The following is a 12,591-nucleotide window of genomic DNA, read 5'->3' as shown; positions in this document are numbered from 1 at the left end:
TTAATCACACAAAAAGACAAACCGACACACAAAACACAAAAAACAAGGGGAGCGGCAGACAATATGGGGAGAGAGGGGGAAGGACACAAACACAACATTTGAGAGCAGGGACATCGAGAGGACTTGGGGGGAGGTGGGAGAGGAATAAAACATATGAACACTGCAAGGACTCTGGGGTGAATTACCAGGGGTAGAAAAGATCAAGGTTTTCGATGGGGGAAGATAAGAGATGGTGGTGAACAGCTGTTTTAAAGACCTGGAGGGAGGAGTGGGATTGAAGGGAGTCGGGGAGAAAGTTCCAGTTCCAGAGGCGGGAGAAAAGGGGAATGAAAGAGTGAAGGTGAGCAGAGAGCCTAGACTTTGGCAGTTTAACCATAAGAGGGTTGCAGGCAGATCTTGTGCGACCTGAAGGAATATTGGGGGGACAGAGCACAGAGAGAGCTGGGGGAGCAAGGCCGGAGAGGAGTCGGTAGAAGACAGAAAGACCACCAACCTGCCTGCGGTGAGTGAGTGAAAGGCCCTCGGAGTTGACTACATCGCAGGAGATTCCAATGATTCTGAAAGCTTTGGCCTCAACAGCGTGAAGCCGAGCAAGGTGTGAGGCAGGAGCACCAGCCCAGAGGGGGGAACAGTATTCCATTGAGCTGCGGATGAAAGCCTTGTATGTGGTGAGGAGCTCAGGTGTGCCAAGGAAGGACTTCGCACGACGGAGGATGCCCAGTCGGCGACTGGCTTTGGAGGCCAGCTTGGAAATGTGGTTTTCCCAAGAAATATCATGGCAGATAGTGAGACCCAAAAGCTTGAGCGACAAAGGTTTATGTCGACCAAGTCGAACTTCTTGGAGAGGATTGTTGAGAAAGTAGATGGGAGGGTTGTCCAGTCGGTCCTTTCGGAGAGACATTGTAAGAGTGTGAGATTTGTCAGGATTGAAAGACATGTTCCACTTGTTTGACCAGTCTGTGATTTTGTCCAGGTCTGCAGAGAGTGAGGAGGCTGCAGACTGCCGATCTGAGGGATGAGGAATGGAGCGGCAGATAGTGGAGTCATCAGCAAAGAGATAGAGAGGATTTTCCAGAGAGTCGGAGAGGTCATTGATGAAGACCAGAAATAGCACAGGGCCCAGAACACTACCTTGGGGAACTCCAGCCAGAACAGGAGGGCAATGAGAGAAATCCATTCAGGGCGAGAGTTGGCGATTTAGGTCCAAGTTCAATCCATTTCGGGACTATATCTCAGAACGGGCCACATTTGGTGGCTTCACAAATTTTTGCCACTGCTGGGATTGGAACGCGTATCGTCTGCGTGGCAAGCAAGCACATGATCCACTGGGCCACCAGCGCTGCCTAGGTAAAATATTAACAGACATGTGTTTTTGTCAGCAAGAGCTCTGGGGTAGACATTTCTTGTTCTGCCGTTTGGTGCTCTGATGAAAAGATGTGTGCTTGCCCCAACACGTGAGCATGCAACGTAGAGTTGACCATGAGAGAAACATGGACTTGTCAGTTCAACTCCAGCAACCTTGAGAGACTGTCCCTGAGACTTGTTGATGGTCAGAGCAAATGATAGTCTCACTGGAAACTGAAGGTGCTTGAACTGAAATGGCATATCTATTGGGATGATGGGAATCTGTGGAATAAAAACATCCTCTCCCTTGGCACAACCAGTCATAATGGTGGCTTCGATCACATGGGGCATAAGAGTTTTGACAGCGAGTCTTGTACCGTTAGAGTTTTGGTGCATCCAAATTTCGTAGCAACATAATGGGGGCTCCCACTTTCAGTTGCAGATTGTGAGGTGGAACGCCAGTGAGCTGAAGAGAGTTTAGAAACTCTGTTGGATAGTTGACAGCATCGTCAAGATCAACTACAGTGTCAACTGACTTGTACCATGTGGATTGGTCTGGTAGCTGTTGAATGATGGTGGCATTAATATCCTGCACAATGTCATTTTTGGGAGCAAGGAAGGCACGTTCACAAAGCCACTCATGGTTTTTATAATTCTGTGAGAGGCTAGGATAAACCTTTAATAGCATTTCTTCAGATGTGTTGATGATTGTTCCACAATTTGGGGGTATTGTGACATCTCCAGTCTCAGTGTCTACTGGCAGCTGACCATTGCCCAGTTGAAGCAAAACCTTTGGAAACTGGCCTGCTGAGACATCACTATTAAGTGCAACTCTCATGTTGGTAGAAAGATGGAGTTTTTCCACTCGTCTCCAAATATAGGATTCTTTGAGGCATGCTCTCAACTCATCAGCAGGTGTACCCTTTGGAATGACTGGTAGAGTTTGCCTGAAATCTCCAGAGCAAGTGTGACTCCACCCATGATTTTAGCGTTACCTCTGAGATCCTGCAAGGTGCGATCGAGAGCCTCAAATGCAAGTCTGTGAGACATTGTGCACTCATCCCATACTATCAGCTTGGCCTGCTTTGGAACCTGTGTCTGTCCAGATCCTTTGCCAATATTGCACACAGGACTCTCATTGTGGGCCAGGTTGAGCGGCAGCTTAAAGGCAGAATGAGCAGTCCTGCCACCTGTGAGCAAAGTTGCGGCAATTCCAGATGAGGCCACTGCCATAGCAATCTGCTGTAGTGAACGAACTTGTGCCAAAATTAAGTTGATCAAAAACGTTTTGCCTGTTCCACCAGGGGCATCAAGGAAAACAATTCCACCCGAGTCAGATGTCAACAATTGTTTGATCCTTGTATAAGCTTCTTTTTGATCTGGAACCAAGAGTGGTTCATTTTGGTGGACATACTGTTGCAGCTGTTGAATGTCATAGGTGGTTGCCTGAAGCATCTCTCGACTGAGAGTTGCAGGTTCAGTTCGTACGGGAGCAGGCAATCCACACTGTTGAAGATCCTTGCCAGCCATGGACTGTACAGTATTTTCAATGAGTACCAATGCTTGGTTGTGCATGGCAGAGGTAAACTGCAGGTTTGGGCTTTTTGACTCTTGTTGTGCTTGATACAGTATGTCTTCTGTCATGCTGTTCTGGTGATTATGCCAAAGTTGCTCAGGATTGGATGGTGAACAGGCACGGATAATGATAGCAAAGAGGCTCCTCATCTTGCTTGGAGAATGCGAGACTGCAGCCTCTTCCAAGGTACTGTTCCAGTGTGCATCATCTTCCAAGAGACCTCTTCTCAGGCAAGCTTCACGGTATGTTGCACAGACATATCCAGCAACTGTCTTGAGATCCTGGAATGAGGTTGGACCATGAATGTTGTGCAGGAGGAGTCTGAGATAAAAGCACTCAGAGTTGTTGGGACGAACAGTGTAGACACGACCTAACACTTGACTGGATCTGATGTGAGGGTGTCCAGGGATTGTTGCACCTTGCTTTCTTGGCTGAAATGCCTTTTTCCCTTCTTGCCAGGTGTAATATCTGGGCACTTCACAGTAGAGAAGACTTCCAGCAAAGGAATCCTGTTTGCACAAATCAAAGAATGCAGTTAGTTTGGTCCGAGGTGGCTGCTGGGCTCACTGCAGCGCGGTTTCTTCTGTGAAGTAAACTCTTTCCCCATTTTCCAAATGGCTCTCAAGATGCATAACACTGGGGTGGCGTTCATGAATGGGAAAGTTGAGAATATGCCACACAGCCTCATTACTGCTGATGTAACGACCCATCTGATATGCTGATACCTCATCATTTTTGGTTTCTCTCTCTCTGCAGACCAAAGACTGCCTGATCAATACCTTTGTTTACGTACTTCAAGACATACTTGATAGACTTGACTGAGTAGCATGCTTCAACATTGATGTGTGATTTGAAGATGCGTGAAAGGAGAGGGTTGAAGGGCACCACCCACTGGTTGCCAATGACAATTTCTTGTTGTTTCACTCTGAGAGTAGTGGTGAAGCCCCCATCACCTGGCTTTCTTCTTCTGTACAAAGGATATCCATCCTGATCTGTCTGATTTTCTGTAAGAAGACGTCTGGGGTATCGTTTTGTGCATTTTCCTGCTTTCATGCAAGTAGAATGAGTGTTGATGTGACCACAGGGACCATGGAGCATGTGCTTCACCATTACTTCGTGCAATACTTTGTCCTCGGTAGGATTTGGAATCTCTGCACTGATGATATCATCTACCTGAGCTGGACGAATCTTATCCTTAAGCCAGACCAAAATGTGGATGTTTGGCAATCCATGCTTTTGCCATTCAATGGAGTACATGCAACATCTGCAATCTCCAAAAACAGGACCTTTTGTGATGATTCATAAGTGAAATAACCTTCTGGCGAAACACTATGGCAAGAAGATCATGCCTGTCTTGGGCTGTCTGACCAAGCATAAGTTCTGCTGTGATCTCGGGCATGTGCATCTGCACTTGCAGAACGTTGCCTCTTCGGTCCCATTTACGAAGTTACTGAGAAGTGATTGGCTGTAAGAAAGGAGAAAAACACAAATGTATTGAAACGTTAGTGTCGAGTAGTATATGACACCACTGAATGAAGAACAATATCCGTATGGACTGAAAAACATACATTAGTGTTGAGTAGTATATGACACCACTGAGTGAAAAACAATATGTGTATTGACTGAAAAACATACACCAAAATCAATATAACTATATCTTACCTTTTGTACTGAAAATACCAGTGTTTGTAAACATTATTGCAAATAATGTGATTCCTACAGGTATTCCTACAGGTCGCACAAGATCTGCCTGCAACCCTCTTATGGTTAAACTGCCAAAATCAAGACTCTCTGCTCACCTTCACTCCTCTTTTCTCCCGCCTCTGGAACAAACTCCCTCACTCTCTTCAATCCCACTCCACCCTCCAGGTCTTTAAAACGGCTGTTCACCACCATCTCTTATCTTCCCCAATTCAAAACCTTGATCTTTTCTACCCCCGCTAATTTCACCCCAAATCCACTTTTTTGAGGTGCCGACTTCTTTCCTGGAAGTCCTTGGTGTCCTTGCGTTTTATACCTATCCTGCCTCCCCCCAGGCCCTCTCCCTCCCACACATCTCCCGATGTCCCTGCTCTCAAATGTTGTGTTTGTGTGCTTCCTCCCCTTCTCTCCCCATCTTGTCGACCGCTCCCCTTTTTATATACTTTGTTTGTTTGATAAATGTTAGCTCTTTCACGAGCTCTTTCTGTATACAAAATAAAATATATAAAAAATGGATGTGAACCATCACCTACTGAAACATCCCATGAGAGAGTATCCTCGGATGAAATAGCTTTGATTTAGAGGCAGTGCAGAAATGTCAAATTTGGTCCCCGGGGTGTGGGTGGGGGTGGGGGTGAGGGTGGTCGGGTTTTTTTTTGTTCATCAGTGATTCTGTGGTGCATGGGGACCCTCGTGCCAAATTTGGTGAAGATCCGTTGAGAAATGGCAAAATTGGTCCCCGAGGGGGGGGGGAGGGGCAGGGGGGGGCAGGGAGGGGTGGGGGCGGTGGAATTCTTTGGTTCATCGGTGATTCTGTGGTGCATAGGGACCCCCGTGCCAAATTTGGTGAAGATCCGTTGAGAAATGGCGACGCTGTTTCAGAACAAACAAACATTCACGCTTATAATATAGAAGATGTATAATATATATATACATATAGGCATTTGCTAAAACTGATGGTTAAAAAAAACACATGCCACCAATATTTTAAACATTTACCACACCTTTTCATATTTTAGAAGGTACAGAATTTAATTTCTGACACTAGTCGAGGCGTTTTGAGTGTCAGGTGGGAACAAATTCTCACAGAATGTTTTCATAATACAAGTGAAATCAATCAGTTGTAGGTACCACAATCTTTATACACTTATATATAAAAAATAACCACCTTTAGAGGCCATTAATCTTTATACACTTGATACACACAAATACTTCAAATATATTTTTAGGTTCCCTTCCCAAAAATAAATTTTCTCAAACTTACTTGATGTCTGTTTTGCTTTCCACCAAGCGGATATCAGCAGGACCAAGACCTGGAACCCAGCGCTCCAGCTCCTCGAGCCAAGAGTACTTGATTGATGATGGCACAACAACAAGCAGTGGCCACTCAGATTGGTAGTAGCAAGCCACAGCAATAGCCTGCAGTGTCTTACCGAGTCCCATCTGTTATGCATCAAGAAAAAAAAGTTGGTTTCCATTTGGAGTTACCGATAGGTAAAAGGTAAGTTTAAAAAGTCCTTTTAGTTTAACAGCAGCCATGCAGAAACACCCGAGGGGCTGGCTTCCCTGACAAACACACCTCCCAAAAGTACAGTACGATGCAGAGAGAGGACAGGAACCAATCAGGAAAAGGCAATGAGGTTCGGATTTGACACAAGTGATGAATACATCAGATATATTCTCTCCTCTACCCCTCTCACTTCTTCTACCCACCCTTGTGACAAACTATTATCCAGGTGACCATGAACCACTGCCCCATACCCACAAAGACGTCGGTTATCGACTGATATTTAAACCTCATCCCATGTAACACTTACAAACCTGAAAGAGGACATCGTGCACCTCTTAGGTGAGTCAAAACACATACACATAGGATTAGAGTCAGTTATATCTCAGTATTCTGTTTAGCAATTAAGTAAATTGTATACTTGGGATAAATATGCATTGCGAGTGCGAGTTAATAATTTGGTTTTTTCCCCACCTTATCTTCTTTATCCTCTACATCTCGCAAAACATGCACTCTCAATCCCTTTCAGATTAATTACATGCCTCAACGAGTGAAAGTGTAGGGTTTAGCAGAGCAGCGGAATCTCTTAAGTGACTAAAGGCAAGTTTTGAAGCTTTTCAAGGATTCTCAAAGCTTCCATTCTCCATCCCCCTCCCCCCTTCCCATCCCCCAGCTCCTCCCTCCTCCTCCTCCTCCTCGTAACACCTCTGCATGCAGCTCCACCAATCAAGTGTGGAGAACAAAGGAGTTGTTCCCATACAGGTAGCATAGGGGAGGGGAGAAAGTAATACAAGGAGAGATGTGCGAGCCATTCGAGGTCTTCGCCCTTTTCGCATCAAGCTTTTTCCATCTGTCTTTTCCGCTTGAGTCCGTCAAAAAAGACAGAATTTTTTTTCCTTCCACTTGCTTCAACTTTCATTCCGCTTTGCCCTTTTGTTACATTCTTCCACAACTTACACCTCCCCACTCGCTGCATGTCCACATGTGCTTTCCCACAGACAACACTTCTTCTTCATTCGTCTTTCTCTGTACTTTCTGTGGCTTTTACTGACACTTATGGACCCAGCATGCATTCTCCGCACCAAGTCTATTGTTACACTGCCTCGGAGAAGCCGCTTGCTCTCGCACCAACGGAACGAGATTTCCCGGAGCCACACAGGTCATTGCGTTGGGAGAACAGACCTCCCAGAATTTCCCCATACGACCGTGCACTACTAGAGGAGGGAGAGAAGGACCGTGAGGGAGGCGAGCCAGAATCACCGAGCAGTGGGCCCAATCGCCTCTACCGAGGTTGCTGAAGGTGTGCCAGTGTACGTAATAGACCCCAAACTCACACTTATCTTACATACTCTATATCTTTTCAAACTACCTGTGTCCTTCCTTTGGGTGCCTGGATCCATGTCTAGTTTACAGTTATAGTGTTGGCATATAGGAAATGGAAATGTATACATGCTGTAGATATTTGGAAATGCTTGGCTTTGCCACCCTTTGAACTTTCCCACCATGTTTCCCATTTAATTTCCCTGACTGCCATCATTCCCGCCATCCTCCCATTTGAACATTCCCCAACCGTCATTCCTCCCTCATTTGATTGTGTGTAATAAATTTATGAAAGTGTGGATTCGTGTATCGACTTATCCCATTCGGGTTTGACATGGGATAATGCTCTCGGGACGATTGGTCAAAGTGCATAATTGTAGTGGTAGCACAATAGAGTGGCATGCGTGAGTCGTTTGCTCAGCCAATTAAGTAAATGCTATGTAGTTGCCAGCACGATTTCTCGTCTACTTCATTCATCTCACAGGTACGGTAAACCAAGCCTGGGCACAAAGATCCGGCCAGAGGTGAGTGTTGGCGAGGGTGCCCATGGTATTTTTCTAGACACCAGGTTCGCAGTTATCCACCCACGTGGCCCATCCCAATATTGTATTACAATGGAATGTGGGTGCTTGATAACACATGTTTATCTATATACCATGCCAAGTAGCAGTTTATATGGTTACATAGTTTGAGAATGTTTATAAGTTATACAAATGGGCCAGCAGGTGTCCAGAAAACAGATTTTCTTTTCACCTTAAAATAAAATTATCATTCCCTCTCACCATGCATCATCTCTCACCATATTCATGATTGCAAAGCAGATAGCAAAAGAGAGGTGTGATGTCATGGGGGTGAGTTGCTTGAAGGATGAAGTGGGACAAATCGTTGTGGACCCAGATGGAATTAAAGGAAGATAGAAACGATATATGGAAATGCTGTTGAATACAGAGAATAAATGGGATGGCAACATGGAGAGTCACCCAGTTTTAGGAGGCAGAGAAGATAACTGAGAAGGAAGTTGAGGAAGCGATAAAAGCAATGAAGAGTAGAAAAGTGGGAGGGCCAACGGGAGTTGTGGGAGATATGTTGAAAGCAGCAGGAAGTTGGGGTGTGAAGAGAATGGCAGAGATCTGTAATCTGGTGGTGAAAGAAGGCCGCATTCCAGTGGATTGGGAACCGAGTACCCTCGTCCCTCTATACAAGGGGAAAGGTGACCCTCTGGAGTGTGGCTCGTACCAAGCGATAAAGTTATTGGAGCAGGAATGAAGGTATTGGAAAGGGTGTTGGAGAGGAGGATAAGGAAGAAAGTGAAGATCGACGAAATGCAGATTGGATTTATGCCAGGAAGAGGAACGACAGACGCGCTCTTTATTGTGAGGCAGTTGCAGGAGAAGTACATGGAGAAGAGGAAGAAGTTGTTTCTTGGGTTTGTTGATCTGGAGAAAGCATTCGATAGGGTTCCACGCGAAGTATTGACATGGGCATTGAGGAAGTTAGAAGTGGAGGAATGGTTGATCAGAGTTGTGATGGCAATGTACAAAAGAGCGCGCACAGCTGTAAGGACGAAGGACGGGAACAGTGGTGAGTTTGAGGTGAAGGTGGGAGTGCATCAGGGGTCGGTACTAAGTCCACTACTATTTGTAGCTGTGATGGACGTGCTGGCTCAGAACGTAAAGGAGGGTTCACCGTGGGAGTTGTTGTATGCAGATGGTCTGGTGTTGATTGCGGAAAGTATGGATGGACTGAAGGAAAAGATGAACAAGTGGAAGGAATGTATGGAGACAAAAGGTCTGAAGGTGAATATAGGAAAGACGAAGGTGATGGCAAGTGGTAAAGCATGTGGTGAGGTGGAAAGAACTGGGAAGTGGCCATGTGCTGTGTGCAGGAAGGGTGTCGGAGTGAACTCCATTCAATGTACAATGTGCGCTGAATGGGTTCATCAAAAATGTAGTGGTCTGAGAGGGTCATTAACCAGTGCGGCAGCGACATTCAAATGTAAGGTGTGCACAGAGGGAGCTGCAGATGGAGGAAATGTGGAGTTGGATCTGGAGACGGCGTGAAGCTGGAAGCTGTGAAAACATTTTGCTACCTCGGAGACATGCTGAATGGAGAAGATGGATCAGACTCGGCAATGGTTGCGAGAGTGAGATGTGCATGGAAGAAGTTTCGGGAACCGAGTGGCGTGCTGATGAGGGGACTGTCGTTGAAGCTGAAGGGAAAGGTGTATGCTGCACGTGTGAGAAGTGTTATGATTTATGGGAGTGAGACATGGGCCATGAATGTAGAGCAGCAACGAAGGCTGGAAAGGGTGGAAATGCGAATGGTTCGGTGGATGTGCGGAGTATCGTTGAGAGAGAGGAAGACAAATGATGAATTGCGAAAGATGATGGGAATAGAGCCTGTGATTGATGCTGTGAAGAGGAACAGGTTGAGATGGTTTGGTCATGTGTTGAGGAAGGATGAAAGTGACTGGTTGAGAAGAGTGATGGAAATGAATGTAGAAGGAAGTAGAGGACGGGGAAGACCGAGAAAGACTTGGCTAAAGATGGTGGAAGAAGAAATGCGGGCAAGGGGGTTATCAAGGAGAGATGCAGAAAATAGGGCAAAATGGAGAAGATCGTCATGGGGACCGCAAGGCTAACCCCCCGCTCGAGCAGGGAAAACGGCCTTAAAATGCACGTTGTTGTTGTTGTTGTCACCATGCATCTTCTTGGCTTCCCCCCCTCGTCTAATTTTAGCTGCCTTGATATTATGCTTGACCCCAATGATTGGAAAGATGCTACCCAGTGGTCACTCTCCACACCAATGTCAGGAGTGCCCCCATACCATGTCATGCACATATTAGGAGAACTGAAAGATTTACATTTCTTTGATATTCCCCTACAGAACTGATACCCATAAAAATGAGGAGGTGAAGGAATCCAGAGAATAAAAGGGACAGGCATAAAAAACGGAAAAGGGGCAGTCACCCAATATGAATTCCAAACATCAATCTGTGAAATCTCATGTAAAAAGAGTTAAATATACACAAATAATTAAGTTAAGCACCCCCCCCGTTTTTTTACAACCTCGCACATTACAAGTTTGTTGTCGTCAAAACAGTGTAATATACCCATGATATTGCTATATTTTCTGGAGAAGTGATATTATGGTCACATAAAAACATAACAATCATGCCGTTTTCAATATTTTATTCTGAATAATTTAAGGTGAAATTTTTTGGGAATTTTAGGCATATTTTCACCTCAATTTAAGTATGGAGCTATAGGTCCATCACGGACAGTGTGGATGACGTTTATGTTTTCTGACGTACAGTCATTGTTCTGAGAAGACCTCTAGCGATCTTTGCGTCAATAACGTGTGCAGGACCCACGTGATCGGATCACTGACTCAACCCTACGTCTCATAGACCCTGTAAGCCGTCGTATGCGTTGCTGTGGCAGGTTGTTCCATTCCCGATGTAATGCACGTTCCAATTCATCCAGATTGGCTATTGGAGGGACCATCTTCGCAATTTGCCAATGTATACATATACACAAAGAATATATATTAGGGGGTGCTTAACTTAATTCTTTGTGTAGGGGTGCTTAACTTAATTCTTTGTGTATATATTATTACTCACCTCATCTGCAATCAAGCACCTGCAGGGACACAAAAAGCACCAGAGTTAGAACTTGCGTCAAGCTGTTGTAAAAAGCATGGAAATAAAGTCCTGTCAGTCAAATCTAGCCCAATATTTAAATACTGGACCACTAATGGGGAAGGGGAAGTATTGGGGGGCAACCTTTGGACGCCACAAACGATGTAGTGAATGAAAACGGGAGGAGAGGGTAGGGGTGGGAGAGAGGGACGAAGGGAAGGCAGTTCGACAGACGAGAGACAAGCAACAAAAGAGTAGAGGTGTGCAGTGCAACAAGCATGGATTCTGTAAGTTTAACCAGAACGAGGGTATTGGGAGATCAAACACCTTGACAAATTTACAAAATCATCAAGGCCTTCAAAATAGTACAGAAAGCTTCAGGTTGAAAACGAAAGGCAATGGAAATGATAAACAATTTAAAATATACAGAAAGAGTAATTGTCATAAATATAAAACAATGTGTGCAAGTATCCAAGCTCAGTGAACATTGCTCACAAACACACACTAACACACACCAGAGGAAAAGCAAAAAAAGCACATTCGTGAACCTTCCCACAAACACATCCTGTGTGGTTTGTGGGTCAAGGTTATAGCACACCAACAAGCCCAACAAAGATTCTGGATAGGTGGAAAACGTAAAAACAACCGCATACGGCAACACAGTTAGTAGGTCAGCACCTCACCCATGAGCGTACCTCATCGGTCGTAAATAACGGGACGATTTTCTGGTGGAGATGATGGGAAAAAAAAGTTCTACATCCAGAGGTTCAAAATATTTTTTAACCTCGAGCACCCATCGTTATAGGTGATGTCCCCGTCACTTATAACGATGGGTGATCGAGGTTAAAAAATAATATCACAAGACTGAACATCGCCTATGCGACCCATCAACATGCATGTGCTGCACAGGCATACAAATTTACCATCCTTCAAGTGAGTCGTTTATAGCACAGGTTGATGCTAAGTTATGGATTTAAAACAATCTTAATTAAGTATGTACACACTGACAAACCTCGTTTTTTCATTCATGTTCCTCACAATTCTGCCTCTCTTATTCACACACACACACACGCATATACATATACATATATATATATAGTCACGTGAAAAAGTAAGTACACCCCATGTAAAGTTTTCACTTTTTCAACATATTTCAACATACAGCTATTTGATCTTCATTTCAACAATATTGATAGATAAAGGTGATATAATATAACAAATATCATGAAACATTTACATTTTGTAGTCCATTGTATAATTTAAATAAACATAAATGCAAATTTCGCATGTGGAAAAAGTAAGTACACCCTTGGCTCTAAAAGGTGGTATTGCCCCCTTTGGCAGAAACAACCTCAAGGAGGCATTTCTTATAACTGTCTACAAGTCTCTGACATCGACTGGGAGAAATTTTTGCCCACTCCTCCATGCAGAATTCTTTCAGCTGTGCGATGTTTGAGGGGTTTCTTGCATGCACAGCTCGTTTCAAATCCCCCCCACAACATC

At 44.7% G+C, this 12,591-nt stretch overlaps 1 protein-coding gene across 2 annotated transcripts in view; it reads right to left on the bottom strand.

Annotated features, from left to right (window-relative positions):
- The window catches only part of ZRANB3 (zinc finger RANBP2-type containing 3), a 104,561-nt gene that overhangs the window by 86,851 nt on the left and 5,119 nt on the right, over positions 1-12,591 (bottom strand). For both annotated transcript variants that reach the window (XM_068120953.2, XM_068120954.2), the window contains exons 2-3: positions 11,071-11,089; positions 5,886-6,064 (exon numbers count right to left, since the gene is read on the bottom strand). In XM_068120953.2, the coding sequence (XP_067977054.2) occupies positions 5,886-6,064; positions 11,071-11,089 (198 nt within the window). The remainder of the gene's footprint in view (positions 1-5,885; positions 6,065-11,070; positions 11,090-12,591) is intronic.

This window comes from Myxine glutinosa, chromosome 6 (genome assembly GCF_964187855.1).
Source record: "Myxine glutinosa chromosome 6, kmMyxGlut1.1, whole genome shotgun sequence".
NCBI lineage: Eukaryota > Metazoa > Chordata > Myxini > Myxiniformes > Myxinidae > Myxine > Myxine glutinosa.
This window is presented reverse-complemented; position numbering and strand designations above follow the sequence as displayed.